Consider the following 26,415-nt stretch of genomic DNA (forward strand, 5'->3'; position numbering starts at 1 on the left):
TGCGATGCCATGCGATGCGATGCGATGCGTTTGAAAAAGAAAAAGAATAGGCAAGGAGGAGGAGCGAGCGAATAGTTGAGCTGACTGAATATTGCTTAGGAGGAGGAAGAAAAAAAAAATACCATATGGGATGAGACAAGAAGAGACGGCTACAACTGGCTGGCGTGGATGGTGAGCGGGCAGGTTCATAGCCAATGGAGAGGAATCCTCAGTGTGTGCTGCACCAATGGGACGCAGTGGGGGGGTTATTTCATTTTCTGTATACGAAAAGAAGACTGATAAAGACTGAATAGGCTTGGGGAGGTATTCAATGCGACTGAGTCGTTTAGATTGAAATTCGATTTACAGCACTTCATTCCAGGCACCCTCCTCCCTCTTCCCTAAACAGCAGCAGCAGCGACGACAACAACACCCTGCTGCAGCAGTGATGTTTGTTCTTCTGCCCGATTTCCCACTCAGTGCCGTTGTCTCTCTGTGCCCTCACCTCCCATTCATTCACCCGATGTCCGTATGTCCGATCGATATTTTATATTTCCCTATATTCCACCATTCAGTCCCCCCATATACCGATTCAGTCGCACAATATTCTTATGGCACCAACGCTGTCACTTGCTCCCCCCTCCTCCGCCATATAAAAGTCCTTCCCCAAAACCTTTTTTCTCTCTCTCTCTCCCCCTCCTCCTCTCGTTTTCGTGCTGTAGATCTGCACTCTTCCTTCTGTTCTTCTCTTCTCTTCTCTCTTTCTCTCTCTCTCTCTCTCTTTCTCTTTCTCTTTCTCTTTCCTCCCTCTGCTCCCTCGTTCCTTTTCCCTATCCTCGAGCCCACCCCCCTCCTGCCTCAACCTTGCGTTTACTTCCATTGCGCTTATCGAGGTTCCTTAACCTTCCTTCTCCAGTCGAACCTCATTCTTCTCTTAGTTCGTGTACAGTTCAAACCATCTTTTTCATCCCAGAAAACTCAATCCACCCTCTTCCCCCTCTTGGCCACCGCGCCGATCTCAGCAAGAAAAACCCTACTGCCCCTTTGCCACGCCGTCACCGTTGCTCCTACACATCCTTCGTATCCCCCCACATCGTCTGCAAAACAACAGCCCCTCCCCCTCTTTTTGCGCTCTCCCCGGTCCTCTGACAAGATCGGCCATCTGAAAACCTTCTAGGTAAGCACGCAGCTGGATGCTGAACACAAACTGGAACGATTCCCCCCCCCTCCCCCCATTTTCAGTGCATACTCTGGTTGTATACTCTTTCGTTGGTACACATGGTTTCTTTTTATCTTTCTCAGGGACATGGTTGGACGATCTTTTTTTTTTTTTTTGTGTCCTCCAATGTGCAGAGGGAGCGGCGTCTGTTTGTTGTCGTCCCATCCTGTCATGTTATCCTCCTCCGCCGAGACCCTTCTTCTTACTCTCTGATTTCATAATCTTGCTCGCTCGTTTGGATAAAAGGGACAAGGAGGGGAAGGAGGGGAGGGAGGGAACCATGGGTTTCCTGGTCGCAGTTTTGTTATTCTTTTGGGTTTGTATTTTTTCTTTTTTGTTCTTCGTTCAGCGTGCAGGATGATGTAGTTGTTTGCATCTGTTCTATCCCGAATTTTTTCTTGTCATCTGTCCTCAGTAACCGCCATCCCCGCACCTCCCGATCTTCCAACTCTGTTCCCCACCTCAACCCCCTTGATGCAGTATCTGCCCGATCGATTTCCTTTTTTTTTTTTCTTTTTTTGGAGTGGACAGGAGGGCGAGTGGGATGTCTCCTAAGGGATGCACAAACATATCAATCCGTGAAGATGGGGGGTTAATGCAACATGCGGACTGGTGGACAAGGGCAGCGATAGGGCGATTGGCTAGGCCTTGTAAGGGCTGCCGCATTTTTCGCGGTCTAGAAAGAGAGAGAGACTGACAATAACAACAACAAATGATTACAAAGGAGACACGCGCACACATTGTCAACAAAATACCACGCCTCTTATTTTATTTGTTATGGTGGGTATGCTGGTTGCTTGAGCGGAGGAATGTTTATGTGTGTGTGTGTGTGTGTGTGTGTGTGTGTGAGTGTGTGAGAGAAAGAGAGAGCTGAGAGCGATAAGGGAGGCAGAGAGGATGGGGACTAGGCGTCAATCGATTTTCCGGAAGCAGTTCCATCCATCCGGCCAATAGGTCGGAGAGGGGATGCCATATCAAGCGGGCGTCGACATCCGCCTCCCCTCATGTACATGTGTACCTGAGGGATGAGAGAATACGTTTGGAGTGTATATGTTGGATGTGATGGATGAATATGTGAGGAGAAAAAAAAAAAAAGGCGCTTCTTCGCTTATCCATGCAATGGTGGCGCTTTTTTTTTTTTCTTTTTTGGCTGGTGGATGGCATGCACGCCGGCAGAAGACGTCTTCAGTGGGATGCATGGGGGGGTGCTAGGGGGCCATCGGATACGCGAATAATGGGGGGGGGGGGGGGGGGGGTTGGCAGCATGGGTTGGGTACGCCAGAGAGGGTACATTGACGTACTTCATAAAAGTAGAAAGAGGAAGTGTGGCGGGATCTCGCCATCAAGCCTCATCTGCACCTGGGGATTGATTTCAAATTCGCTCCATCTCTCTTCTCATCTCAATGGCCACTGGAAGAACAAAGTTCCTGTCCAACTAACATCTCATCTCGCTCCCTCTTCTCTTCCAGACAGCCGTCGTCCTCCCCCCTCTACCTCTTTTTCTTTTGTCACACTCCACCGTCGAGCCATGAGCATCGTCGAAACCTTCCACGGGTATATCGAGACCACCCAAGACACTCTCCTCATCTTCGAGGCCTGTCGTCGCGGTCTCTTGCCACGTATCTGTCGGCGACTTCAGGAAAAGGAGCGTCGCATCGTCCAGTCCGGCACCGTCTTTGTCTTTGACGAGCGCGAGTCCGGTATCAAGCGTTGGACCGATGGTCTCGTCTGGTCTCCATCCCGCATTCTCGGCAACTTCTTGGTCTACCGCGAGCTCGACAAGCGCAACTCGGGCAAGAAGGACGCCTCGCCCATCGACCGTGCCTCGCGCTCCAGCTCCTCAAGCGATGTCGAATCTGCACTGGAAAAGAACAAGGAGCGTGCCCTCGTCGGCTCGCTCACTAACAGCTACCGTTTTAAGAAGAACGGCCTCGTCAAGAAGACCATGTCGATCGTCGTCAATGGCGTCTCTCAGCATCTGATTTCGTATTATTCCAAGGACGATGTCTTGGCAGGCAAACTGCGCACGCCATCCTCAGTCCCTGAGCTGGCCAGTCTTGAGATCAGCCCCGAGTTCCTGATGAAGCAGAACTTTAGGATCCCACCTACCGTCGAGCAACCATACGATCGTGAGTACAACAACAACAACAACGGCAATAACAGCAACAACAACAGCGGTAGCAGCAACAGCAACCACAGCAATGTATTGGGTGTGTCAATGTGATGACTGGCATATGTGTGGCGGTAGTTTAGGCATGGACCACTGGAGTTGGCTTGTAGTGGAATTGGACTGAAAAGGCTTTTAGTCTAGGCGGACCGATGATGATCACCGGTGAATCTGAAAGACGATTTGAACAAGCAAGAGAGATTGACACGACTTCTTGTTCACCGGGTTGTTGGGTTTCTGGGCTGCTGGGTTGTTTGCGCTATGTATCTTCTTCTGCATACTCTTATGCGCAGAACAGGTGCCATAAGAAGGGGAGCGGGCGGGCGGGCGCGGGAGAGTGGGTAGAAAGAGTGTTTATCTGTCTTCATTCGGCTGAGCAGATGACACGATACGCTCTTTGCAGAGTTGCACAAAGAAATCATTTTACATTTACACTCATGGCGTAAGGGAAATTTCTTTTTCTAAACCGGTTTCCTCTCCTTCTGACAATGATAGTGAGCGACCACATGCAGTCCCCCGTCTCCAACAACCACAGCCCGCGCACTCCCAGCGGCCCCTTCCACACCATGGGCGCCAATGGAGCCGATTTCACGCCTGCTGGCTTTGGGAACCATGTCCGACCCAAGACAGAGCCCGACCTCGTAGGGTCTTCGCCCCTGGATGTCTTCAACAAGCCCTACCACCACCAGCAGAGCCATCACCACATGCACTCACCGCAGCAAGGATACCATGGGATGGCCCACTTTGGCGGACCCCAGCATCATCATAACTCTCCTCATGCCTATAGCCCACAGCACGCCACCTTCCCCCCCAACTTTTCATATGGCCCCGTCTCCAACGGCAATGGCACTTCGGTCCCTGCTCAAGATCAGACATCGACCACTCCACCACCTATTCGATATATGCCCTCCCGCAACCAGCAGCAGTCCTTCGTACCCTATCCAGCGACGACCCAGGGCCAGTCTCCACAGTCCTCTCAGGGTTCACAGCAGCGCCACAGCCTTTCTCCTGGGCAGTACGGAGGAGGATCGCCTGCGATGATGATGCCGAGCTCAAGCAGCAATGGTCACATCTCTGCACACGACTTTAACCTGCAGATGGGTTACCACTCGCCCGTGACAACAAGTCCCAGCACATTTGGCGGCATCTCCGGCGGCTCACCTCAGTCCAGCCATCCTCAGTCATCACATCATCACCATGCTTCGCTTCCACCAACGACACAAGGCTGGAGCGACTTTAGCTATCAGTCCTATTCTGCAGGGCCCATCTCGGATCATCATGACCAGCATGACCATGACAGCTCATCTCCTTAAGTTGGGGCTCGTTTCCGGCCGAACCGCTGACCAGGATGCAAATATCCACCCATGCCAACGCCAATGCTCTTTATAGACGGACATGGAAAAGGAAAAGATCCTAGAGTGGAGGTCATTTGGGAGGTTTTTTTCTTCGTTATTTATCTTTTTATTATAGATTCTTTTTATTTTTTTTTATCGCAGTGAGCGAGAGAAAAAAAAAAAAAGCAAGTGCTATTTCTACTCTACTGTTCTGCTCTGTCTTCTGCTCGTTTTCATTTTCGTTCTTTTAGTTCTCATTTTTCCGTTTCCGCGTTGCTGCTTGTTTCTTTCATTCCTTTTCTTTTTTCGCACCGTTTCGCACTACCTGCTTTTGTTTGATTCTTATACTCTCATAGTCTAGTTTACCAAAAGTGGGGGCCGTTAGAGTAAGATCAACGGTCCTCTTGTAAAAAGACAGCCTCTCTCTCTCTCTCTCTCTCTCTCTCTCTCTCTCTCTCTCTCTCTCTCTCTCTCTGTCTCTCTCTCGTATTCATATATACAATATAATCCTCAATTGTACCATTAACCTTGCATTTGCGTATGGTTTGATGTGGTGTTTTGTATTGAAAAGACACGAATGGTTGCAATACAAATAGAGTTCGTTTTGTAACACACTTAACCTAATGTTCTTGCCGCGCAGTCTCCATCTACCTTTCCCACGCGACAGATGGTTTCTTTTTTTTTTTTTTTTTACGCCGCCCCTGGCAAAATAGCACGATGATCGACTCTATTTCTTTTTTTATCTTCCAGGAGAAGCGATTGTACACCTATTGAGCGGCGTAGCCGCTGAACACTAAGAAAGACGTCAGAGAGGAAAAAAAAACCAGCAACATGGGCGGAACCCTATTACCCTATTAAACTTTTTTGTATATTCGCGTAGTTAGTAGTCCTCTTGATTTGCAGGGTAAGGTTTTTTTTTCTGCGGCAGGGTCGATCTGGCTGCGGATTTTCTTTACATGGATTAGATAAAAGGAGGAGGGAAGGGTGAGGGGGGGGATTGCAAAATCAAAAAAAGATATCGTTCCCAACCTTTCTTTTTCACGCCCTCTATACCTACCCCGCTACATCAGAACATATATTCGTAATCACGTTCATATTCGCAAGGAGACAAGCATACAAGGAATGGCTGTCCGTACGTAAAAAACAACGATTGTGGATATGATCTCGGGAACACCCACTCTCTGCCACTTTACAGGGCGGGCGCGGACCCTTCAGGCGATCAAAGGGAATAGTGATATAGCAGCAGCAACAGCAGCAGCAGCAACAGCAGCAGCAGTACGCGGAAGGGGGGGGGGATTAAAAAAAGTATTGACGACTCTGTTCTTTCTTCTTGACGACTCGCAGGCACACAATTCGAGAACAACAACGAGATCGGCGTCTTTGCCATGCTCACCAACAGTTACTGCCTTGTCGCCCTCGGTGGTTCAGAAAATTTTTATAGGTAAACCTGTCCTCCTTAAAAAAAAAAGAAAAGAACCGAGCGCCATATTGTTTGGGCCCACCCTACTCTTAGAACCCTTCCTCACCTTTTCTCTCTTTCTCTTTCTTTTTTATATATACAAAACCTTGCCATATTAGTGTATTCGAGCAAGAACTAAAGGACATCATCCCAATAGTCCACACCTCCATTGCCTCAACCCGGATCATCGGCCGCCTCTGCGTCGGGAACCGCCACGGCCTCCTCGTGCCCTCGACCACCACGGACCAAGAACTCCTCCACCTCCGAAACTCCCTCCCCGCGACCGTCCGCATCCAACGCGTCGAGGAACGTCTGTCCGCGCTCGGGAATGTTATCGCCTGCAATGATTATCTGGCCCTCGTCCATCCAGACCTCGATCGCGAGACCGAGGAAATCGTTGCCGATGTCTTGAACGTCGAGGTCTTCCGACAGACCATCGCTCAGAATTCGCTGGTGGGTTCCTACTGTAGGCTGACGAACCAGGGCGGACTGGTTCATCCGCGCACATCTATTCAGGATCAGGATGAGCTGTCTTCCTTGCTTCAAGTACCACGTAAGTCTTCGTTTTTTTATCACTCGGATGTCCTTGAAAATAACATGTCCTGTTGTCCTGTTGTCCTGTTGTCCTGCTGTCATGTCCGTCAAATAACACTCGTAACCTTTTCCTCCATTCTTCTCTCGTAACAGTTGTCGCTGGCACCGTAAATCGCGGTTCAGACGTGATCGGCGCAGGCCTGCTCGTCAACGATTGGTGTGCCTTCGCAGGCCGCGACACCACCTCCACAGAACTCTCCCTTATCGAAAACGTCTTTAAGCTGCAAGATCAGGGTCCCACTGCCGTAATCGAGGATATGCGTGATTCTTTGGTCGATTCCATGCTCTAAAACTCCCATCCTCCTCCTCTTCCTTCTCCTACCTGTACTTGCATTATTTCTCCTTCATCCACGTCAACTGTAGCATATCCATCTCGAAAGTAAAAAAAAAAAAAACTACATCCGAGAGCAAAAACTGCCTTCTGCCTGATGTCTTTTATTTCAATGATTCAACTTGTGAAAATGCCCACGTATCAATCCCTTCTCTCTTCCTCCTGATATGACCTCTATTCCCACAGATACCGTTGTCTTGCTCTCGCACTCAGGGTTCGCCAGCTGCCAACACAACCTTGATTTTCTCGCGCAACTCCTTGCTGATCGGGTCAAACACCTTCGGCAAATTCTCCCACTCCTTTTGAACACGACCCTTGAGCTCGCTAAACACTGGCCACGCATGCAATGAACCTGCGGACGACAGAATACGATCCTCTTCGGTGGCCATAGATGGAGTCACAGATGGTGCAAACAGCGAAGACGTTGTTCCCGTCGCAGCCAGAGGCACTTTGCCGTGATCATAAACCACCTGCAACAGGTTATCCTTGTGCGGTATTCCATCCTCAGCGCGAGGGTAGACCATCGGGATCTATTACAATGGCGATTAAAAAAATGATATTGCATGTTAGCGGGTCCCAACACAAGGCCATTCTTCGCTTCATGAAGAGGGACAAAACAAAAGAACGTACACCCTGGTCGTTTCGGATGACATCGAAGATACCCGGCAAACTGGTCTTTTCAGAATCCGTCTTTGGATGCTTCATGATATCCCTGTTATCGCATCCATGACCCCCAAAAAATAAAAATAAAAAACCAACAGTGGAAAGATTAGTAAAACTCAAGTAATGAACTAGACGTCAACAAAATCACTCATTTCGCAACGATTTCTATCTCATACCTCCTGGTACCGTCCGCGTAGACGATATGACTCAACTTAGTCGCGAACGACAACGTATCGCGGTTCAACTTCTGAAGCAACCCACCGCCCATGCCAAAGGCACAGTTCTGGGCCGCAAAACCCTCCGCCAGCACTGCATCCAGGATCTGACTCAGTGACTTGAAAGTCACTCCATCGCCCTGGATCACACCGCATCCGCGGATTACCTTGTAGCCCTTCTGGTTCACGTCAACCCCAAATACCTTCTCAGCAGCGCTAAAAGAAAGGAAAAAAAAAAAAAAAAAAAAAAAAAAAAACCAGCAGAAAGCAACCAACAAAGGTATCAGTAACCGACGTTTTGCACCTACATCCACCATTTCAGACCCATTGCAACAGATATTCGATCGTACTCTTACCGCAACCCCTGCAGTACGGACTCGATAATATCTCCACTGTCCGGTCGAAGCACCAAAAATCCGCCCTTCTCCAGCTTGAAACTCGCAACCGCCGGCAGGACAGAATCCAGGGCCCTTTGGTAATCATACGAATCCATCACACACGCAAACACGCCCTCGCCAAAGTGCTCGATCATCGCCTCCATTGCTTCTTTCTCCGTGCGGAAGGCCATCATCACCGAATGCTCACTCGCCGGAATCGAGCTCGCGACGGGCTCGCCCTTGTTCAGCTGGAACTGTGCATAATAAGCGGCGCTCAACGTGTCCGTTCCCGTGAAATTGAGCTAATATAGATCGGTCACGAATGGCGGCATAATTAACTCCTGGTGATTGAAGACACGAGCAAGTGAGAATCCATTCTTGCAAGCAAAGACGGTAAAAAAATCGAACCCGAACTGACTTACAAGGTGGGCAGTACCCCCGATGACAGACTGTTCAACATTCGTGCACGCACGGAACCCAAAGTCATGCAATCGGCTCTCCAATGACCAGAAGCTATCCGCATCCACACTCTTGTCATAAGCGGCCTGAATCAAGTCCCTGGAGCGTCTCGACAGTGTCGCCACCGTGGTTGGGTACTACTTAAAAGTGGAAGAACGCAGCAAAACGCGTGCTGTGTTAGATCAATACGGAACAGCCAAGGACGACAGATCGTTTCTTGAACTGAAAATCTGTTCCATCAACAACCAAGTCGCGATCTATCAAGGATCAACGCAATTAATGATAAGCACACGAACGGGGACAACCATACCCAGATCATGGTCAACAACGTCTCCAGAAAAGTAACTAGTCGGCTCATATCCCCCTCGGCTGTGATCTGGTACGTAGGCACATGTGTATGGCATGCGGTCCCATCGGGGAGCGCCTCGATCTTCACAGGGAAGTATCCATCGTGCTCCTTCACAATCTATGTCAAGGAAAAGAAAAAAAAAAAAAGGCCAGGGGGTTGAATGTGTTAAGGTTTCTGTTCCTGAAATACGGTTGCTCTTGCATTTTTTTTTGGTGGCGATGCAGCCAGTCAGTCAGACTAACGCAGATAAAAATAAGTACCTTGACAAACAAGTCCTTTGGGAATGGGAAGGGCATGAACCCAGCGTTGTGGGTCGCAAAAAACACCTCCGCCTGCTCAATATCCTGCATCGTCCATTTCTTGGACACATAGTTTTCAATGCTATCATTTACATTTCCCAGAAAAAAAAAATATAAGCAATGGTCGCCTCGTCATTATATGTCCCTCCAAAGACAAGATTGCCGGTGAGTCCTGTGTACCAACATGCTACAATGGCATTGTCCTTTAGGATAGCTTACATAAAACGGATGCCATAAAAGACGATACGGTTGTCATGAGGGTCTTTGTCATAGGCCTGACGCATCTCTGCGTACGCGACCATCTTCTGTGCCTTTGGGTAGATGAATGGGTGAGTCGTCTTGTACGAATCCGTCAGGACCGCCATCGGGATGTTGAACGCCATCATGATCTCGCTGTAAACAGTTCAGGGGAAGAAATGTGTCTCGGGGTAGGGATATATCGAAGAGTGGTATTGAACTGAGTAGCAGTATTTTGACAAGCAGAGGGAGGGAGGACGATGGATACGAAGAGTGCAAAAACGCGTAGCAACTTGAGCCTCGTCAAACGAAAATGAGCAGGTCTACGGCAGTCACCCAGAACCCAGCACGGTGCGTTGGAGAAAAGTCCTTTAAGAATTTGTGCTGCACCATTACCACAAGTGCCCTTTCTGCAGTGCATCTGTACAATTCACTTTATTTTGCTCACAAAGGGACCCTTTTTTTTTATCGACAGAAGTGAGCTCCCTAGTTTAACGGAACCTGACCACGACATATGGCACTTCAACATCCTCGCCATCGCGGTCATAGCACACCACTTCGACCGTAAAGGCCTTGACGTGAGGAGGCGTACTCTTCCTCGAGACCGTCTCCACCAGCTTCGAGAACTTCATTGGCAAACGCTCCTTCTTCTTGTCCTTCTGCATGAATGAAGTGTACAACATGCTAACGCCCGCGGAAATCATCGCAATCTCGAGCTCGTGCTCGTTCTTGAAGTAGTCGATAAATTCCTGCAGTGTCACATCCTGATTGATCTCAAAGCGGTCCCACAGCGTGAACTCCGTCTCGTGGTACTTGAACTTGGGTGCAGCAATTGGCTCAGAGAATCCAAAGAACGGCAGCGCCAAGTTCACGAATCCGTTCTTGTAGTCGTCAATCTTAGTGCGGTTATCGATGATCTTGTACAGCTCCAAGCAGACCAATCCAGTCACCATGGCTGTTGTTGTCGCAATGGCAGGAATGATACGACCTGCAATGAACTTGGTACGATATTTGTCCGCAGGGTTGATGCCGTAGTTAGATGCACGCAAGTTTGATGTTGCCGTGATGAAATCGATGTGGAAGTTGGTGTCATCATCCTTCTCAAACTCGACAGGGTGGAGGCGGTACCCAGCAAGGGTCGAGGGCGCTGGGAGGGTATCGATCAACTTCTGCAACTCGGCTTGATCGCTATCTTCTGTGGGCAAGGTCTCGCTCTCGGTCACCTGGATCTTGACACCAGACTTGGGCTTGAACTCGGGAACGATGACGTTTGACAGCACCTGGCGGAAGATCTCTGGGTTTGTCTCTCCCTTCAATCCATAGTTGAACGCGTGGAGGTTGGCTGCCGCGATAATGAACTCCAGGTGGGCGGGGTCATCAACGTTAAACACGAGAGGGGTTGGGGGACGCTTGGGAGCACTCCAGAACAACGTTCCTGAGGAGGTGACAGAGTCCTTGGGGAAGTTGAACAAAAGCTGCTGGATGTTGTTGTTGAACTGCTCCTCAAACTGAAGGCGGGCCCAGGTAATGCACTCCTCGAAGCTCAAGGGCTTGTTTGAAACCAGGTACTTCTCGATCGTCTTCAAGGTCTCAGTGCTGTTACCTCTGTCCTTCAAAAGACCCTCAATGTAATTGGGCTGGCTGAGATAAAGGTTGGCATTCTCGGCTGGCTGCTTGAAGAATCCCTCAAAGGCATCACGGGCCCATTGGATCGTGTGCTCAATGGCGTTGGGGAAGTTCTTGAGGGTGCAGAGAGGAATAGATGTTTCTGGGGGATCCTGGGACGAGGAGTAGGACTCTGTTACGAATGGAACAACGACCTGGACGTTACCCTTAGTACCGAGCGTTCCTGACTCCAGTAACGATTTGCGGAAGTAGACGCAGCGTCTATCCATGTACTTGCGGGCATCGAGGTTGTCGAGTGCGTTGGTGACACCGTCCAGGTTGGCAAAGAAGTCGTCGTCGTAAACCTTCTCGCTTTCAACGCCAACACGCTCCTCGTATGCGACGACATGGCCGACCGTGGCAGGGTTCATCTTGGCGATCGCATCCGCAGCCGAACGCGACTTTAGCTTTCCAACGTCTGATGGACGGAACAAGAACTGACGGTTCAAGTTACTCTTCTCAATCGTGTCCATATCCGTGATGTGGATCTTTCCCTTGGGTCCAGTTCCAAGACCCATCATCGCCCAGTTCTTAAGCATCTCGCATCCGATGGCTCCTGCACCGACAAGGAACTCTCTGAAGTTCTCAATCTTCTCCTGGAATTCTCTGCCAAAGACAGCGATCTGGTTGTCGTGGCGAGAGCCGATGGGCTGACATGCCTCCTCCGTCAAGTTGACTGTTGTAGGCAAAGATTCCAGGGAATCAAAGTACATCCACTGATGAATAGGACTGAACTTTCCTGTGCATGCCTTAAGAACTTCCTGAGCGACAGTGCCACCAATAACAGCGACCATGGGCGACAAATCTCCAATAGCCTGATAAGAGAGTTCACGAATCAGCTTTTCATCCAACTCCGCCTAATAAATGCAAAGAATTATTAATGAAGGCCAATAAAAGTGGATTAGTAGCTGATATGAGTTGGATACTTCCTGAAAATTAAACAAGGGAGCAGATAGCCTTACCTTCTCGGTAGCCTTGTTGTTAATCTCGTTTGCAAGAGCGAGCACTTCTGTGGCATCCTCCTCATTTCTTGGGCGAGGTTGACGACCGTGCTTAGCAGCAAAAGCGTGCAAAGCTTGGAATCCAACATGGAGCTGGGCAGGGCGATCAAACTTGCCGAAATCTGTAATCAAGAACTCGGGCTTCTGAAGAGATTCCTTAAGGTTCAACTATAATGATGACCAGTAAGAAAGCATAAAAATGCAGTTGTTAATAAAGGGTTCAAGTATAGCTGCATAGCTTGAGTAATGAAACGGGCAATGTTTGATGAATAGCTTACAAAGTCCAGCTGCTTAGGCATCTTGACTTGCTGGAAAAGTCCCCCACGGATATATGTTCCCAACCCAGAGGTGTCTCCAATCGAGAAGGTGTAGGGTCCAAGCACCTTGACCTTTCTTGGTGTGCAACCGTTCAATGCCTCCATGCCGACGACCTCCACAAAGGTGACATAGTCACCATCCTCTAGACCATGGCGAGTTTCGTCCAAGCAGGTAACAATGCCCTCATTGTCTGCTGAAACCTCAGCAACCATTCCGGAAAGTGCTTCCTCGCCAGTAACATCGACAATGTTGAACCCCTTGCCAAAGTCGTTGAAGGTCTGAGCAAAGAGGCCGTGGAGCTCGGCAGAAATATAGTAGATTCCGTGGGCATGTGCATATTCGTTGAGCTCCAACTGCTTTTCTAGTGAGGTCTCGGTCACGACGATAACCTAAGGATGGGTGTGAAAGTAATAATCCAAAATAAGGTCAAACATTTAGCATCCCAAAATGATGATCCGATGCTCTGAAGGGTATCCAGCCCGCCTGGAATGTTTATCATACCTTGAACTGTGAAAGCTTGTCAGTGGTCAACTCCCCCTCCAAGACGCTGATGGGCACATATGCGTTCAGCTCTGCAAGACGTGGCCGGGAGACGACATCGCGGGGTTTGCCAATATCTTCCTTAGTCAAGAAGAACTGTTCACAAAAAACATCATAACGAAGAGGCTTCAGCATCCACGATCAAATCGATGTATGGGTCAGAAACGGCGATTAGATCTATCCAGACTGTTCCTCATACCTGAGTCGACAAGTCTGTAAGCTGGACAGGGGCAGGGTCATAAAGCGTAACACTCTTGACACCAGCGAGGACCACGTTCTTGGCTGTAAGAGTAGCGTGAGAAAGCAGCTGCGTTAGTCATCTGCGATAATAGAAGACCAAAGTGCGTCTAGTCAGAATGAAGCTACGACACTTACCAATTTCAATCCCCAAACCCTTGAGACCAACAATCAAAATGTTGGAAGTACCCATCTTCTTCATGGCCTCATGACCAAGAACGTATCTATGGGGGTTGGTGGCAATAGAGAGAAAAAGAGGATTAGCTTCTACACCCTACAGCCGTTTCCACAAGCTCAAGAAGGCTGGTTTGCACCCTGTCGACTGCACCAAGCTGGAAGCACAGGGTCCGCCATGGGCGATCCGCAGTCAGATGTGGCGCCGTTCCTTCCATTGGGTTCGATGGTGGCAGGCATGAGTATGAGGCGAGTACTTACAGCTGACGGGAGTAAAGACCCTCGTCGATAACATTTTCTTTTTCAACATCCATGCTGAGTACTCGTTGGTTGTATCAATAATAGAGATGTGTGTATGCGTAAGTGTGTGAAATGACAAATGAAAGAACAGAAATGAAGAAAGGAAAGCGCGAGTACCCTTTTTGCCCCTGCAGCACACTCCTTGTAGGCGCGGTTTGGCTGGACTGGGGGCGCTGTGACTGGATCACGTACGTCACTACCACGATTATATTTGTGTGTACGGGAAACCATAGGACTCGTAAGACATCCTATGCTGGGTTTGCACGGTTCCCCGTCCAGTATTTAGTTGTGTATTTGATTTGAAGTATGGCTATGGTCTCATGGTCTATGAACTCTGGTCTCTATTTCAGATACATTATGTTGCCTTGTTGCTTCAACCACTCCTCCGTTTCCTTTCGTCGAATATCCCATATAATCTTTTCGTTTACAGTTATGCCCGTACACCTACTCCCAGACACCTTGTCGAGCAGATATACAATGAACGTGTTTTCAGCACCAAAGAGTAGTGGCCAGTCCTCAATGCGGCCGATCGCTTGTAATCGAAAGAGATATTGCAGGACGCCCATCTCGATCGGTGGATCCATTGATAAATCGATTTCTGCACACAGTTCCACTGCTGCCGCATCCTGCTTCGCGCTCGAAAACAGGTACTGGAGGGCTCCTTCGTAGTTGAGTTCTTCCCCTGGCGGATCGAGACTCAGGTCGTATGTGTCGTTAGAGCTGCTGTTGTTCATGTTTTGAAAAATGAACTGGAAAGGTCCAGATAGTGGAAGGTCAATGGAAGAGGAAAAGAACTGGACAAGTCCGCATCGTTGAAGCGCTCGACATTTGTTTATGAAGGGGATGGAAAAATATCCACGCTATAATGTTCTCTACATCTGGGCGTATGGCCCCAGTTGACTGGAAACAGATGGACCGAATGGATGAAAGAAAACAGGGGTGAAGGAGCGAGGTCTATGTAAGCAAGTAGCAGAGACCACACAGCTAATACAAATGGTGTTGGTGAGCCTGCTCGCCTAATCGCTGTCCATTATCAATTTGCATACCTGGGGATCGGACTCTGGATACAGTATGCCGTTCTTGACGCGTCAGTCGTAGGAACGAGTACTTGTTCTTGTTTTTCGCGTGTGTTGGACCCCACTCCACGCAAGAGTTCTGGCTCACCCCGGGATTGAGGGTTGCTTGTCCCATTTAACGGTCCGTCTTCATCCTGGGGTGTTTGCTGGTCTACTCGTCTGTTCAGCAATCATCCTTGTTCCGTATGAGTTCCACATTTCAGTTCACGCTTGTTCTCGTCCACATCCGCCCATGTTTGGACCATAATACTGTTTACATGAAGAGTGCATAGTAGATGGTCTGTTGGCAGCTAATTCTCCCTTATTCTCCCCTTTCTTGTCCCTATCCCTCTTTTCAGTTCCCCCTGCAGTCCATCCATCCAACTCTCGTCCATACACACTTCCCGGTCCACTGTAAGGTACACGGGATAGAGTGCTTCATGGGGTACATTCTTCATTGCCCTTGGCATCTAGATCCAGGCAGCATTCTCCTCGCTTCTGAGCTTGTGCATGCACTCCTTCCCTAGCATGCTTTGTGCCATGTTGTTGCTGCTGAGGACCTTCTGATCTTCATTATGATGCTGCCCGTGCGCGTAGGATCGCTTCGACCTTTCCCCTTTGCTGTTTAGTGTGCAATTGCGACACATTGATTTTGTTACAGTCAGCCCATGTTCCATCTGTAGCCTCCCTTTCTGCGTATCCCTTTCTCAAACTAGTCCTTGATCGGGCATCCAGATATTCAAAAGGACTTTAGGGTTTACTGAGTCTACTGAGTATGATGGACGATGAGAAGCCAGATTGTTATGGAAGCATTTGATCAGGAGCAGTTTAAGAGCAAATGGCTCATGGGCAGGAGTAGGAGGAGTGAGAGTAGGAGGAGGAGTGTGAGCAGGAGTGCAATTGAGGATGCTACTGATGAGGATGACGAGGATACATGTTCTAATCCTTTTGAAGAGCGCACAGCAGCAACAGTGATACAGTGACAGCACCAGCAGCAACAGCAACAGCAGCAACAGCAGCAACAGCAGCAACAGCAATAACAGGAAGGACCTCATGGTGGTGGTGAGGGTCGCCATTTGCTCCTAATGGATGAATGTTATCTGTGGATGTTACATGTGGCTTCACGTACAAATGCAATTTACATCCACGTCAAACAAACGACGTGCGCGGGAAAAGAGAGGGCATGGGCCATCTCCGTCAGAGAGCCCTTCTTTTTGGGTGCGATGTCCGGTCGAAGGGGAAAGGAGTCCTTTTCGTGGCACGAAACGGCTCCGGACGATGACGCGCAACAGAGGACTTTTTCCTTCGTTCTTACTCTTACTCTCTCTCTCTCTCTCTCTCTCTCTTTCCGCCATTCCTTCTCTCTCCTCTTCCTCCTCTTCCTCTCCTCCACAGCCTCCGCTGCCGTCCCTGCGTCTCCGCGCTCCCCTCCCCACTCCCCCGCCTTCCCACTTTCCCGCCCTCTCAGGCACCGCGACAGAATAACGACCCCACGCTCAGATCTACATTCAGCGCCCATTCAGCACCCATCCAGCACCAGCACCCGCGCCGGCAGCATCGCCATCTTCCGCCCTCTCTCACGCACACGCACACTCTCTCTTTCTCTCATCTACAGCTGCAGCTACGGCTTGGGATCCGATATCCACAAAGATTTACCACTCAGCCCCGACTCTTTGCTTCCTTCCGCCTTCTCCTCCAGCTAACCAGACCAAGACCCATTCCCCAACCGTCTTCCCCTATTTTTTTTTCTTTTCATTCAACCCATCCACTTGCGCCCTAGTTCCGGTGACCCTCTCATTCATATCCCACAATCCAAAATGGCCATGGCGGAACAACATTCAACCAACTCCTATTTCCAAACCACACACTCCCGAGTCGACTCGAAGCTCCATTCGGATTCCTCCTCTGAAAAGGTCGACGATTGTGCATTCGCCCCGCTGTCACGCCCCATCTCCGGTGGTGGACTACGCCGATGTGCTGCCACCAGAGACCTGACCAGGTATGCTATGTTGTCATCACCACCGCTGCCGTCGTGGCTCTTGAATCCATCCCCAAGCATCTTTAACTAACCTAGGTTCTTTTCATACTCTGATACTGAATTCTTATGATTTAAGCATTGGATCAAACGTCAACTATTGCGCTAAGGTTTCTGTCGAATACATGCTCGGTGATGCCTCCACGCCGTTCCACGCTCCATCATGGAAATCCCTGTCGGCACCTGAGGGATCAGCCAGTCGAGTTGTTGTCGATAATGTACGCGCAATGCCCTACCGTCGTTTCTTTTATTTTTTTTTGTGCATTGTTTAGTCAGCGACTGTGAATGGTTGTTCAATCCGCTGAGTTGTCGAATGCGTTCTTATTCCCATTAGCTTGAGACTGTCCGCCGTTTCAAGAAGACTTTGTACACTCAACTATGTCTCGTCGCCGAGGATGGATCAGAAGACACATGGCCCGAGCTGAGCCTTTTCCGGAGAATAGATAGTAATGGGTTTGAACCAATTGATGGCGATCAGGAGGCGCTGTACATGTTTGCACTCAAGGATGGTGATCGAGTAGTGCTGCTTGTACACGAGAGTAGCAGCCGGTCAGGATCTGCGGCCGACCCTGTAGCACAATGGGTCGAGGCTATCAGGACACAGACAGAATTCGAGGCCATTGATGGCTGAGCCGTCAAAGCACGCCCCTGGCTCCTTTTCAGCAGCAACACTTCTCAACATTTACCATTGTGCCTTTAAAACATGCACCAGTCCAACATGGATCACTCTCGTTCAACACCTTGTATATATAAAGCATTCTTTCTTGTAATATACGCTGCTTCGGATTCTCAAGGAGACTTATTGTGAGAACATAGGCACATTGTGTATGTAGTAAAATATCTATCTGAGAGCGTCGCTTAGCATCTCCCATATGCGATCTGTAATTTTTGCGGGGAAGATTCCTCGGTCGCATACATAAGGGGAGGATAAGGGGATTTGGGGGAGAGAGAAGAGCTACTTGCTTTCGCTCTACAAAGTCGAAAATCAAAAACTCTCCTTTTTAGTTTTCTTTTGTCCCCCTCAACTCATCCCGGTCGACTAATTCACTCCAGCATCAACAACCAGGACAGGACAGGACTAGTCATGCTGACATCAAAGAACCAGGTCGCCGCCATGGCCATCGCCTTTCTGGCCTTGGCTTTCACAGCCGCAGCAGCAGAGGAGCCCGACTGCACCGTGACTCATCCCTCAACCGGAAAGTTTTATGATCTTCGTCCATTGATCAGAAAGGACAATGAGTAGGTTTCATTCTCTGCCAGAAGACACTGTTGCTTCTCAATGTTTGAAGAAAACATCAATGGGTTATCAGGAAACTAGAAGAGTCCGTATTTTTTTGCGGTGAAAATATCTAACGCGCATTTTGTTCATTCGTTGGTAAACTCCATTAGCCAGGACTGGACGCCAGATACCGGAGCGGACAAGTCAATGGATTTCAAGCTGAATGTCTGCCACACAGTGCTGCAGGAGGAACTTGATGTCAAAAATCCCGAGAATATCGCATCATGGGGCAAGAAGAACAAGGGTACTTCATTAGGGTAAGATTTGACAGCATTGGTTTCTCCCATCTCCATTTCCTTATTCAAAGCTGATTTTGAGACGCCGTTCATTTGCATCGCGAATAGCAAGCTGAGCAAAAATCCATTCTTCAGAGGTACAGCGCTCCTTCCGATATACGATTGCCGCCTACTTGTCCTATGTAGAGTCATTTATTTGCCATGATGTTAACCAATTAGAAATTCTTTTTTATACGGTAATAGGCGACAACTTGCTATTGGAATACACGAACGGCGACGATTGCCCAAACACCAACGGAAACTACAAAAAGTCGACCTTGATCCGATTCTTGTGCGATACGTCTGTCAGCGGTCAGGTATGAATGGGCTAAACCCCATACTATGCCGTGTGGGTACAACGGCCTGTGCAATTGCCAGGACTGGTCTTGGCAAAATGGATTTTGTGTGCTGTTTCTCAAACGTGGCAGTTTGCTGTAACAGCATTCAAGTTAATTTTTTTTTATGTCTTGGCATATGTATATACATAGGGTAACCCATATTTGCTGTCGAATAATAACGATTGCAATTACTGGTTCGAATGGCGTACTCCTGCTGCCTGTTCTACGGATCGTCCTAGCGGCAGTAATGGCGGTGGTGTCTTTGGCACGATGTAAGAAATGGTTTTTCGTCTTGCTTTGAGGTAATCGTTGACCTTGAAGACTGCATTAGACAACTCTAACGTTTTGTGTACGTTTGTGCATATAGCATTGGCGTGGTCGTTTTTGTCTACTTTGTCGGAGGCATTGCATACAACCGCATTGTGCATCATGCCAGAGGATTCAAGCAGATTCCCAACTATCAGTGGTGGATTGAGGCATTCGATTTTGTCAAGGTACGCTTGGTGATCTGTGCCGTTTTTCATGGCAAGGGGTTTATGGCATGTCGTTAATTGTGAGATGGCTGTGGTTGTTGATTCTAACACTCATCTGTGTTGATATGGACAAAACAGGACATGGTGGTCATCTTATTTGCCAAGTGCTACAGGCCCAAACGCTCGCAGACATATCACAACCTGCCCGTGGACTCTGAGATCAATACGTTGATCGATGACGATTACGAGGACGACGAGGTCTAGACAGGGAAGCACGGACACAGAACAATGCTCTTTTTGCAAGAAAGGGAATGAATTCAACTCATGTGGACATAAGCAGATGTCTTTGTTTGTTGTTTGTAGATGGATAGTTTTCCTTGTAGGCGATCTTGAGAATAAAAAAGGACGATGATCTTTCAGTTTATTTGGATTTGGGTTTCGTGATCTAAGACATGAGACATGTGCTATAGCCAAACGAGATATTGTGGGTTGGAATGATGGTGCCTGAAATTCCCCTGGACTGATGCACAGACAGCAGTAGCAAAAAGACTAAAAAAACTTCTTATCGGATTCGGAAAGAGCGAAAGAGCACTTGACCTGTTTGGTTGTCCTCTGCAGCGCGCACATGCATGTCCCTCTTTCTTTCTCCTGTCCCCTGCCCTGTAGGAAATGTAGCGTGTCAAAGGGGGCAGAGCAAGGGACCACTCTCGTACCCCGTTTACTCCCTATGCTCTGCGCTTTACACTCTGCACTGATTCGCCTGTGCCTGACCTTGAAAAAGAGTTAGGCATTTTGCTTTCCCTGCTGCTTCCTTTTCCCGCCATTACTTTATTCTCATCTCTACCGGTTCAGTTCACTATTGCTATCACAAGCTCACTTCTACCTCACTCATCTCCTCGCTGTCCTCGAAACAACTCCTCGGCCCTCGTTTTTTTTTGATCCAATCCCAGTTGACTGTAGCCTGTAGCACACACATTCACATCTATCTACACACGCTAAGGGCCACGTGCGAACCATTCTCTCTTTTCTCCTTTTTCTTTGCAGCTCCACCCTCTTCCTTCTTCTTTACCCTCTCCTTTCCTTCTGGCAGACAGACAGATTCCGTTTTTACATCTCATTTCACCACTGAGCAAGACCAATCAAGCGAAAAAAATAATATAATCAAGAGCCCACCTTTTGCCATTCATCTCCCTTCTTCATCTTTCATCACTTTAATCATTCATCATTTCCTCATTCCACACCCCACATCCCTTCTCCATCCTCTTCTTCCTCTTCCTTCTCCTCCCCTGGGACACTCTTTTATTAATCAGTTGAAGCCCCTTCTTTTATTTAGTATTTATATCTCACACTACTTTGGCACACTTACTCCCCTCCCTATTTATCATACATAAGCTCGACGTCAATCCTTCCCCACTCTCTCCCATTCTTTTTACGCTATAACGACCCCCCCAATGGCTGGTAAGTGTCCATGGGATTTTGCCTCGAGCTCGAACACGGGCTCGGGCGGGCTTGAGCTTGAGCTTGGGCTTGGGCTTAGATATGGGCTGCATGACACCCCCCTCACACCCTCTAAGAATAATATCATATGCAAGGGAGTGTGACCCATGTTGAGCAAAAACCAGCCAATGCAAGCAACAGCAAAAAGAGAGAGAAAAAAAAAACGGCAAATGCAGCAAAAACGTAGTGGACATTCAACACAGCACAGCACAGCACAGGACCAAAAAAAAAAAAAAAAAAAAAAAGCATCGTGGCGCGCTCGGGGGTTTTTTTATTTGCTCCTTCGCGGAATCATATGATGGGAGAGGCTAGTAAGCGAAAGAACGAAAACGAAAACAACAATAATATCTGAAACTGCGATTTTTTTTTGGGCCTGGTGTCTGTGTAGGTGTGTATGCCGTAATATGGTTTTCAGAAAGATGGAGTTTAGAGGGGGGGAAAAGGACACTAAAAAAATGTCACGATGGGCCATGTGGCGGAACGCATATTGTGATCAAAGGGAAAAAATAGAGAGATTAAAGGAGGAAGGAAGGAAGGAAGGAAGGTAGAGGAAAAAACGAGAAGAGGCAGGGTTGAATCAATTGTTGTGGTGGTCTGACATCTCTTTCTTGTGCCTGAATTGTGTATGTCCTGTTCAAATAGATCTCGGCTTGTACTTTGGAGAGGAGGATGACGAACAGCTCGTTCAGGAGGACAAGGCACTCTCATACCTTGTTCTCACCGGTGAACAGGACGACTCTTTTGATCCAGTCGATACCGAGAACCTCTTGGCCCAAATGAGTGCCGGTAAAAATATATAACGGAAATCATTAAGGCATAGCTGTAATCTGTCAATGAATGAATGGCATAGTTAATCATGTATCACTGACAGTTTCTTTTCTTAACGAATAACTCGATAGGTTCACTCATTTCGCATGGGATGGAACTCGACGAGGACACGGATGTGGTTCAGCTTCTTGCAGAACCGAACCTGTCCCCTGTAGAAAAAGCCCAGCTGTTGTCACAAAGCCAGTTCGACTTTCATCGGTAAGTTTCAAAACATACGGAAGTCTTAGCCTGGCTCTGACTTGGCTTGAACGAGGGGAAAAAACTACTTTGAACAAACAGGACATTGTTTTTCATTTGTCATCTGTCTGCATCGTCTTCATTGTCTGCATTGCAATTATCCATTTCCACCATTTGCTGCTCGTAATCACTTTATGTCTATTCGCTAAGAGAGAGATACATGGACGACAAAAGTGCTCCTCCAAAGGTGCTCCTCCAAAGGATAAAGTAGAATGCAGAGGCATGCGTTTTGTTGACGGTGACACGAGTGCTGCAAAATGTCTAATCTCGTGTGGTTGAGCGCCTTTTTTTTTTGTTCCTTCACTCTCATGGTTGGTTCTTTGTTTTACGCTGTACGACTCGGTGCTAACCTGTGGCTCTCAAATATAATTTCCTGTCTCTCGTGCTATATGTTGTACCTGTGGTTGTGCTCCATACCAGATCGTTCCTTGCAAGAGAAATGCCCATACTATTGCAGCAGATGAAGACAAGCCGAGCCATCGCCCATCTCATACCCATCATACGCGACTTTTCCTTGGACCCCATTGACTCTGTCAGGGAGTCCCTGGCCTCACAATTGGACAAGATTATTTTGTATTTCTTTCGAGTAAGTCCCATAAGAATGTTGTGTTTTTATAATTTTTTTGCATGAGTGAGAGCAATTGACCCAAGCCAAGCAGAAAGGCCTTAACGGTATTACATATCACTCACTGACTTGAACTTTTTTTTTTTGGGTTAATTATCTCCTTAGAACTCTATTATCACACACAAGACTAAGGAGATGCTGGCCGCGGAGGACTTTGGGGATGAATATGATGACAATGGCCCTACACAAAATGATCAAGACCCCGGTCCACCACCACCATTGCTGCACGACACGTTTACACCGGTGTTTATGAACTTACTCTTGGACCAGAACGCTGGAATCGCACACCAGACCAGATTGGCTATCGATGCCGTAGCACAGAACGTTCCGGATGAGATCATGGACAGTGAGATTCTGCAGGGTGTGATCGCAGGATTGGAAAGATTGTATACTCCAGAGTCACCCGATGAAGAGAACGTAGAGGAGGGTACAAACGGAGATGATCTGTACTCACCCAACAAGGATGAGCAGGATGGGGAGGCAGAGCTGGGAAAGATGCTTGTGGTTGTGGTAAGTTCGTGGTTCGTTTGACTTGATTGTTTTTTTTTTTTTTTTTTTTTTTTTTTTTTGCTAACTGGTATGGCATTTCGGATTTTATTGCTATAGCTGTTGACGGCCTTGGCACCTTTGCTTGGACCAGAGAGGTGTGCTCAGATCGTTGTCCCGAAACTTGAAAAGTTTACCAATAATTCTCAATTTTATGTCCGCAAGGTGAGTAAAGCATGCAACGCACACAACAACCACAAGTTTGTCCGAACAGCACAACATAAATAATTAATCACTGCTTTTTTTTTTTCCTATCACAGGAAATCGTTATGGCATTAGGAGCACTCTGCAAGGTTGTGAGTCAGGATATGGTTGTTGACAGACTGCTACCTTTGTACGATATCTTTGTCCAAGACGACACCTGGCATATCAGACGCGCCTGCTGTACAATCCTCGCCTCATTTATTGCCTCCTTACCCGTGGAGATGAAGGCGACCAAGGTGGAGGAGATCTACGGGATCTTCTCGGTCGACGTTAGTCGCAGTGTTCGAAACTCTATCATGGAAGTATTGGGCGAGGTGATCGCTGGGTTTGAGAAGGAAAATGTCCCGGACTCGCTATTGAACCATTTCCTGGATATGGGACAACAGCCCATGAACGAGCATGAACGTGCCGTCATGTGTGCCTTCAGCTTCCCAGGTAAGTTACCGTTTTCATGACATCCAGACCTTTCAGAGATATGAAATGGTGAAAGAATGAGCACAGCTTAATAACTCGCCCAATCCATATCTCGCTTATTTTATAGCTGTTATTCTGACCGCTGGTCGGTCAAAGTGGGAGATCATGAAACCAGTTTATATGCGGCTTGCAAGTACCTTCCGCTCACCTATTAGGAGGTCCCTCGCCTGCTCCTTACACGAGGTTGCGCGTATCCTTGGACCCGAGCTGGCCGATCGGGACTTGGCTATGGCATTCGCGGACTGTCTCTTGGCCGAGGATGAGGTCAAGGAGGGCGTGCTCGGACATGTGGTCGAGTTCATCTCATGCCTCTCACCCAAGTGTCGATCAGAGGCCATGAAGGACCTGTACCGAGCATGGGTCGATTTAGAGAGATCCAGCAACTGGAGGATGCGTGATTCGTTGGCAGGACAATTACCGGCTTTGTGTGAGCTCGCTGAGGGTAGGGATCTGTTGCAGGTATTACTGCCCCTTAGTGTTAAATCTTGCACGGATGGTGTCTCTACAATTCGAGAGTCCGGTGTCATGTCCTTCCCGGCGCTTTGGGAAGCCAGTAACCGTGTTGGAGCCGTTCCCGAACCCAAGACCCCTGTGCCCAACTCTGCTGGACTTGACTTCCCAACGTTGGACGATATCGATGCAGATGAGAAGATCAAGAAACATTCACGTTCTCCGTTCGATGGCGGACAAGATCACGATCCAGAGGATGTGGAGATGGAGGACATGACCGGCGACTTCAAGGAACTGTCTAGGGAAGCCGATGATTTTTCAGCTCAGAAGGAGGATCAAAGCACAGAGCCAGCAACACCTTCCATCCAACCCTTGACTACTGTGAAGGAGCAGATTATCCGCCAAACCACGGATTTTGCTGTCAATGGAGGATTCCGCTCTCGAGTGGTTGCGGTCCAAATTATCCAGTCTCTTCTCGACTATGGTATCTCCGTGGCCGAATTCGAAGAGCATTTCTTGCTTCTGTTGGCCGAACGTCTCGCGAACGACTCGGTCGTCAACATCCGTATCTGGGTCGCTCGTGTGGTGACTTGGATTGTCGAGAGTGGATACTACGGAGATCAGGCTATGTCGCCACGACTGCGGGAACTCCTCCTGGCACTGCAACAGGACCCTGATCGTGATGTTCGGATGTATTCTGGAGGACCAGCAGAACTACCGAAGCCCAAGAAGACGAAGAAGGATGGTACGCTGTGCAAGGGCAAGAAGAAGGTGAACAGCAGGTCGTTGTCGGTCTTTCATCAAAATCCTAAGAGCGGACGACTTGAGGCATTGGAGGACGACGTTACCGAGGTCCATTTGATGTTTGATGGAGATGAACACGATGATAGCGATGAGGATGACGATGACGACGATGAGGACAACAACGAGGACAGCAATGAGGACAGCAACGAGGACAGCAACGAGGACAGCAACGAGGACAGTAATGATGATGATGAAGAGGATGAGGAAGACCAGAGCGAGGCAAACCGCAGCAGCGACGAGGGCTCTGAAGGGTCGATGGAACCCGTTGCGAATGACAGCGGTGTTTGTGTGACAGTCGAGGAGGACGATAAAGATACCCTCAAGGAATCGGAAACGGTCTTTACAGATCTTTCGCACGATATCATGCCCAACATTGCCAGCAACCAAGACGAACGTGGTGCCGGACTGGTTCACGAACTGACCAGCCAAGGTGCCGGGAACGAATACGCTGATGAGTACGATGATGACCAGGACGATGATGACGATGAAGAGCGGGTCGCCGATCGTGTAGTTCCTTATACCACATTCAATGCGAACGGTGCCAGCCCCTTGGATGTTGAAATGGAGGACACCTTTGAGGAAGAGCACAACTCTGACGCGGAAGAGGAGTCTGCGAAGCCAATTGCGACCTCGGATGCAGATGCTGCCGAGTCAATCGATCCAATGACGGTCGCGTTCCCACCGCTTTCACCTGCGACCAACCATCCCATCTCTACTCTACCCCCAGTCGCGTCACTCAGCTACGCGGCCTCTGTCAAGTACGGCGACGACAAGGCAAAAGCCCCTGTCTCCAATGTCAGCTCGATGACCTCGTTCACTCAGGTCAACATCCCGGAACCCCCACACCCTTCGTCTGTCCGCGCTGCCGAGGAGCAGGTGATGAAGGCCCTGAGCGTCAAGCTCGGAGTCCACATTAAGCCTCTACAGAACTCGGCCAAACCTACCAAGAAGCACAACGTCATTGTAGAGCCATTGTCCCCATCCTTCCCGTCCCTATCAGCCTCATCGCTGTCGTCCTCAGTATCGTCGTCCGTGTCTTCTGTACCTTCGTCTCCACTGCCGTTCTCGTACGCCTCAGTCGTTGCCTCCGGAGCTGCTGTCGCCTCACGCGCGTTCTCGCCACCTTTGACACCACCCATCACAACCTCAACCGCATTGATGTACTAATATTGGGACAACACAAAAATGTTGTTCGTACATGCAACTCGCGTATCATCAGATCCTTCGCACATACTTCTTTCTTTGTTTTTCTGTCTTCATTGTCTGCATATCCTTCATAGCACACGCATTCTTTGTGTAAAATATTTTCTCAGTCGCTTCTGTATCAATAAAAGTCTATGCTCCATGGTTTTAAGTCCATCGTATATCAGCTTTCTTC

At 48.6% G+C, this 26,415-nt stretch overlaps 12 protein-coding genes across 12 annotated transcripts; 7 read left to right on the forward strand and 5 right to left on the reverse strand.

The window, feature by feature from the left end:
* Nucleotides 1-308: 308 nt before the first annotated feature.
* On the forward strand, nt 309-1,597 carry BC939DRAFT_27811 (uncharacterized protein). The gene has a single exon (XM_051551185.1). The coding sequence runs from the start codon at nt 428-430 to the stop codon at nt 1,154-1,156; it is 729 nt and encodes a 242-aa protein (XP_051415552.1). The 5' UTR covers nt 309-427; the 3' UTR covers nt 1,157-1,597.
* On the reverse strand, nt 1,176-2,391 carry BC939DRAFT_442032 (uncharacterized protein). Its single transcript, XM_051554326.1, has one exon. It carries the CDS (start codon nt 1,937-1,939, stop codon nt 1,661-1,663), a length of 279 nt encoding a protein of 92 aa, XP_051415553.1. The 5' UTR covers nt 1,940-2,391; the 3' UTR covers nt 1,176-1,660.
* A 359-nt stretch (nt 2,392-2,750) lies between these two features.
* On the forward strand, nt 2,751-3,314 carry BC939DRAFT_380694 (Gti1/Pac2 family-domain-containing protein; the record flags this gene model as incomplete). The annotated part of the gene is made up of 1 exon (XM_051551742.1): nt 2,751-3,314. A coding segment is annotated over one exon (564 nt), but the record flags the coding sequence as incomplete, so codon positions are not given.
* Nucleotides 3,315-3,690: 376 nt separating this feature from the next.
* BC939DRAFT_27792 (uncharacterized protein) lies at nt 3,691-4,885 on the forward strand. Its single transcript, XM_051551183.1, has one exon. It carries the CDS (start codon nt 3,854-3,856, stop codon nt 4,676-4,678), a length of 825 nt encoding a protein of 274 aa, XP_051415555.1. The 5' UTR covers nt 3,691-3,853; the 3' UTR covers nt 4,679-4,885.
* Nucleotides 4,886-5,707: 822 nt separating this feature from the next.
* On the forward strand, nt 5,708-7,102 carry BC939DRAFT_442036 (eukaryotic translation initiation factor 6). The gene is made up of 4 exons (XM_051554327.1): nt 5,708-5,831; nt 6,044-6,140; nt 6,278-6,711; nt 6,846-7,102. The coding sequence occupies exons 1-4, from the start codon at nt 5,822-5,824 to the stop codon at nt 7,040-7,042; spliced, it is 738 nt and encodes a 245-aa protein (XP_051415556.1). The 5' UTR covers nt 5,708-5,821; the 3' UTR covers nt 7,043-7,102.
* Nucleotides 7,103-7,147: 45 nt separating this feature from the next.
* BC939DRAFT_442039 (nicotinate phosphoribosyltransferase family-domain-containing protein) lies at nt 7,148-10,027 on the reverse strand. Its single transcript, XM_051554328.1, has 8 exons — nt 9,665-10,027; nt 9,407-9,527; nt 9,108-9,263; nt 8,761-8,934; nt 8,318-8,640; nt 7,923-8,177; nt 7,714-7,795; nt 7,148-7,613 (listed from the first exon to the last, which is right to left on the reverse strand). Exons 1-8 carry the CDS (start codon nt 9,829-9,831, stop codon nt 7,293-7,295), a joined length of 1,599 nt encoding a protein of 532 aa, XP_051415557.1. The 5' UTR covers nt 9,832-10,027; the 3' UTR covers nt 7,148-7,292.
* Nucleotides 10,028-10,054: 27 nt separating this feature from the next.
* BC939DRAFT_442042 (ubiquitin-activating emzyme E1) lies at nt 10,055-14,019 on the reverse strand. Its single transcript, XM_051554329.1, has 7 exons — nt 13,879-14,019; nt 13,582-13,667; nt 13,406-13,488; nt 13,168-13,302; nt 12,627-13,055; nt 12,310-12,516; nt 10,055-12,204 (listed from the first exon to the last, which is right to left on the reverse strand). Exons 1-7 carry the CDS (start codon nt 13,929-13,931, stop codon nt 10,174-10,176), a joined length of 3,024 nt encoding a protein of 1,007 aa, XP_051415558.1. The 5' UTR covers nt 13,932-14,019; the 3' UTR covers nt 10,055-10,173.
* Nucleotides 14,020-15,552: 1,533 nt separating this feature from the next.
* On the reverse strand, nt 15,553-16,202 carry BC939DRAFT_490480 (uncharacterized protein). Its single transcript, XM_051559452.1, has one exon. It carries the CDS (start codon nt 16,046-16,048, stop codon nt 15,680-15,682), a length of 369 nt encoding a protein of 122 aa, XP_051415559.1. The 5' UTR covers nt 16,049-16,202; the 3' UTR covers nt 15,553-15,679.
* A 587-nt stretch (nt 16,203-16,789) lies between these two features.
* On the forward strand, nt 16,790-17,638 carry BC939DRAFT_474384 (uncharacterized protein; the record flags this gene model as incomplete). Its single annotated transcript, XM_051558413.1, has 3 exons — nt 16,790-16,971; nt 17,087-17,225; nt 17,342-17,638. The coding sequence occupies 3 exons, from the start codon at nt 16,790-16,792 to the stop codon at nt 17,636-17,638; spliced, it is 618 nt and encodes a 205-aa protein (XP_051415560.1).
* A 274-nt stretch (nt 17,639-17,912) lies between these two features.
* BC939DRAFT_442049 (mannose-6-phosphate receptor binding domain-containing protein) lies at nt 17,913-19,796 on the forward strand. The gene is made up of 7 exons (XM_051554330.1): nt 17,913-18,246; nt 18,397-18,543; nt 18,631-18,659; nt 18,766-18,878; nt 19,050-19,171; nt 19,267-19,393; nt 19,511-19,796. The coding sequence occupies exons 1-7, from the start codon at nt 18,092-18,094 to the stop codon at nt 19,634-19,636; spliced, it is 819 nt and encodes a 272-aa protein (XP_051415561.1). The 5' UTR covers nt 17,913-18,091; the 3' UTR covers nt 19,637-19,796.
* Nucleotides 19,797-21,113: 1,317 nt separating this feature from the next.
* BC939DRAFT_442052 (uncharacterized protein) lies at nt 21,114-21,552 on the reverse strand. Its single transcript, XM_051554331.1, has 2 exons — nt 21,512-21,552; nt 21,114-21,413 (listed from the first exon to the last, which is right to left on the reverse strand). The coding sequence occupies exon 2, from the start codon at nt 21,339-21,341 to the stop codon at nt 21,141-21,143; it is 201 nt and encodes a 66-aa protein (XP_051415562.1). The 5' UTR covers nt 21,342-21,413; nt 21,512-21,552; the 3' UTR covers nt 21,114-21,140.
* A 131-nt stretch (nt 21,553-21,683) lies between these two features.
* BC939DRAFT_27949 (armadillo-type protein) lies at nt 21,684-26,385 on the forward strand. Its single transcript, XM_051551196.1, has 6 exons — nt 21,684-21,895; nt 22,355-22,520; nt 22,665-23,069; nt 23,166-23,270; nt 23,366-23,744; nt 23,851-26,385. Exons 1-6 carry the CDS (start codon nt 21,789-21,791, stop codon nt 26,202-26,204), a joined length of 3,516 nt encoding a protein of 1,171 aa, XP_051415563.1. The 5' UTR covers nt 21,684-21,788; the 3' UTR covers nt 26,205-26,385.
* Nucleotides 26,386-26,415: the final 30 nt, after the last annotated feature.

Source organism: Gamsiella multidivaricata (genome assembly GCF_025024155.1).
Source record: "Gamsiella multidivaricata strain RSA 2152 chromosome Unknown BC939scaffold_11, whole genome shotgun sequence".
Lineage (NCBI taxonomy): Eukaryota > Fungi > Mortierellomycota > Mortierellomycetes > Mortierellales > Mortierellaceae > Gamsiella > Gamsiella multidivaricata.

Coding starts and splice junctions, on each gene's coding strand:
- BC939DRAFT_442036 (XM_051554327.1), top strand. Junction 6,141..6,277: donor GGTTCAGAAAATTTTTATAG/GTAAACCTGTCC, acceptor TTGCCATATTAG/TGTATTCGAGCAAGAACTAA. Junction 6,712..6,845: donor TTCCTTGCTTCAAGTACCAC/GTAAGTCTTCGT, acceptor CTCTCGTAACAG/TTGTCGCTGGCACCGTAAAT.
- BC939DRAFT_442042 (XM_051554329.1), bottom strand. CDS start 13,931: ATGGATGTTGAAAAAGAAAATGTTATCGACGAGGGTCTTTACTCCCGT. Junction 13,056..13,167: donor ACAAGCTTTCACAGTTCAAG/GTATGATAAACA, acceptor ACCCATCCTTAG/GTTATCGTCGTGACCGAGAC. Junction 12,205..12,309: donor ACAACAAGGCTACCGAGAAG/GTAAGGCTATCT, acceptor TGCATTTATTAG/GCGGAGTTGGATGAAAAGCT.
- BC939DRAFT_27949 (XM_051551196.1), top strand. CDS start 21,789: ATGGAACTCGACGAGGACACGGATGTGGTTCAGCTTCTTGCAGAACCG. Junction 21,896..22,354: donor AGCCAGTTCGACTTTCATCG/GTAAGTTTCAAA, acceptor GCTCCATACCAG/ATCGTTCCTTGCAAGAGAAA. Junction 23,745..23,850: donor GTGTGCCTTCAGCTTCCCAG/GTAAGTTACCGT, acceptor CTTATTTTATAG/CTGTTATTCTGACCGCTGGT.
- BC939DRAFT_442039 (XM_051554328.1), bottom strand. CDS start 9,831: ATGATGGCGTTCAACATCCCGATGGCGGTCCTGACGGATTCGTACAAG. Junction 7,796..7,922: donor TACGCGGACGGTACCAGGAG/GTATGAGATAGA, acceptor ATGCGATAACAG/GGATATCATGAAGCATCCAA. Junction 7,614..7,713: donor TCATCCGAAACGACCAGGGT/GTACGTTCTTTT, acceptor CCATTGTAATAG/ATCCCGATGGTCTACCCTCG.
- BC939DRAFT_27811 (XM_051551185.1), top strand. CDS start 428: ATGTTTGTTCTTCTGCCCGATTTCCCACTCAGTGCCGTTGTCTCTCTG.
- BC939DRAFT_442032 (XM_051554326.1), bottom strand. CDS start 1,939: ATGTGTGCGCGTGTCTCCTTTGTAATCATTTGTTGTTGTTATTGTCAG.
- BC939DRAFT_490480 (XM_051559452.1), bottom strand. CDS start 16,048: ATGGCGACCCTCACCACCACCATGAGGTCCTTCCTGTTATTGCTGTTG.
- BC939DRAFT_27792 (XM_051551183.1), top strand. CDS start 3,854: ATGATAGTGAGCGACCACATGCAGTCCCCCGTCTCCAACAACCACAGC.
- BC939DRAFT_442052 (XM_051554331.1), bottom strand. CDS start 21,341: ATGGCCCATCGTGACATTTTTTTAGTGTCCTTTTCCCCCCCTCTAAAC.
- BC939DRAFT_442049 (XM_051554330.1), top strand. CDS start 18,092: ATGCTGACATCAAAGAACCAGGTCGCCGCCATGGCCATCGCCTTTCTG. Junction 18,660..18,765: donor CAAAAATCCATTCTTCAGAG/GTACAGCGCTCC, acceptor ATACGGTAATAG/GCGACAACTTGCTATTGGAA. Junction 18,879..19,049: donor ATACGTCTGTCAGCGGTCAG/GTATGAATGGGC, acceptor GTATATACATAG/GGTAACCCATATTTGCTGTC.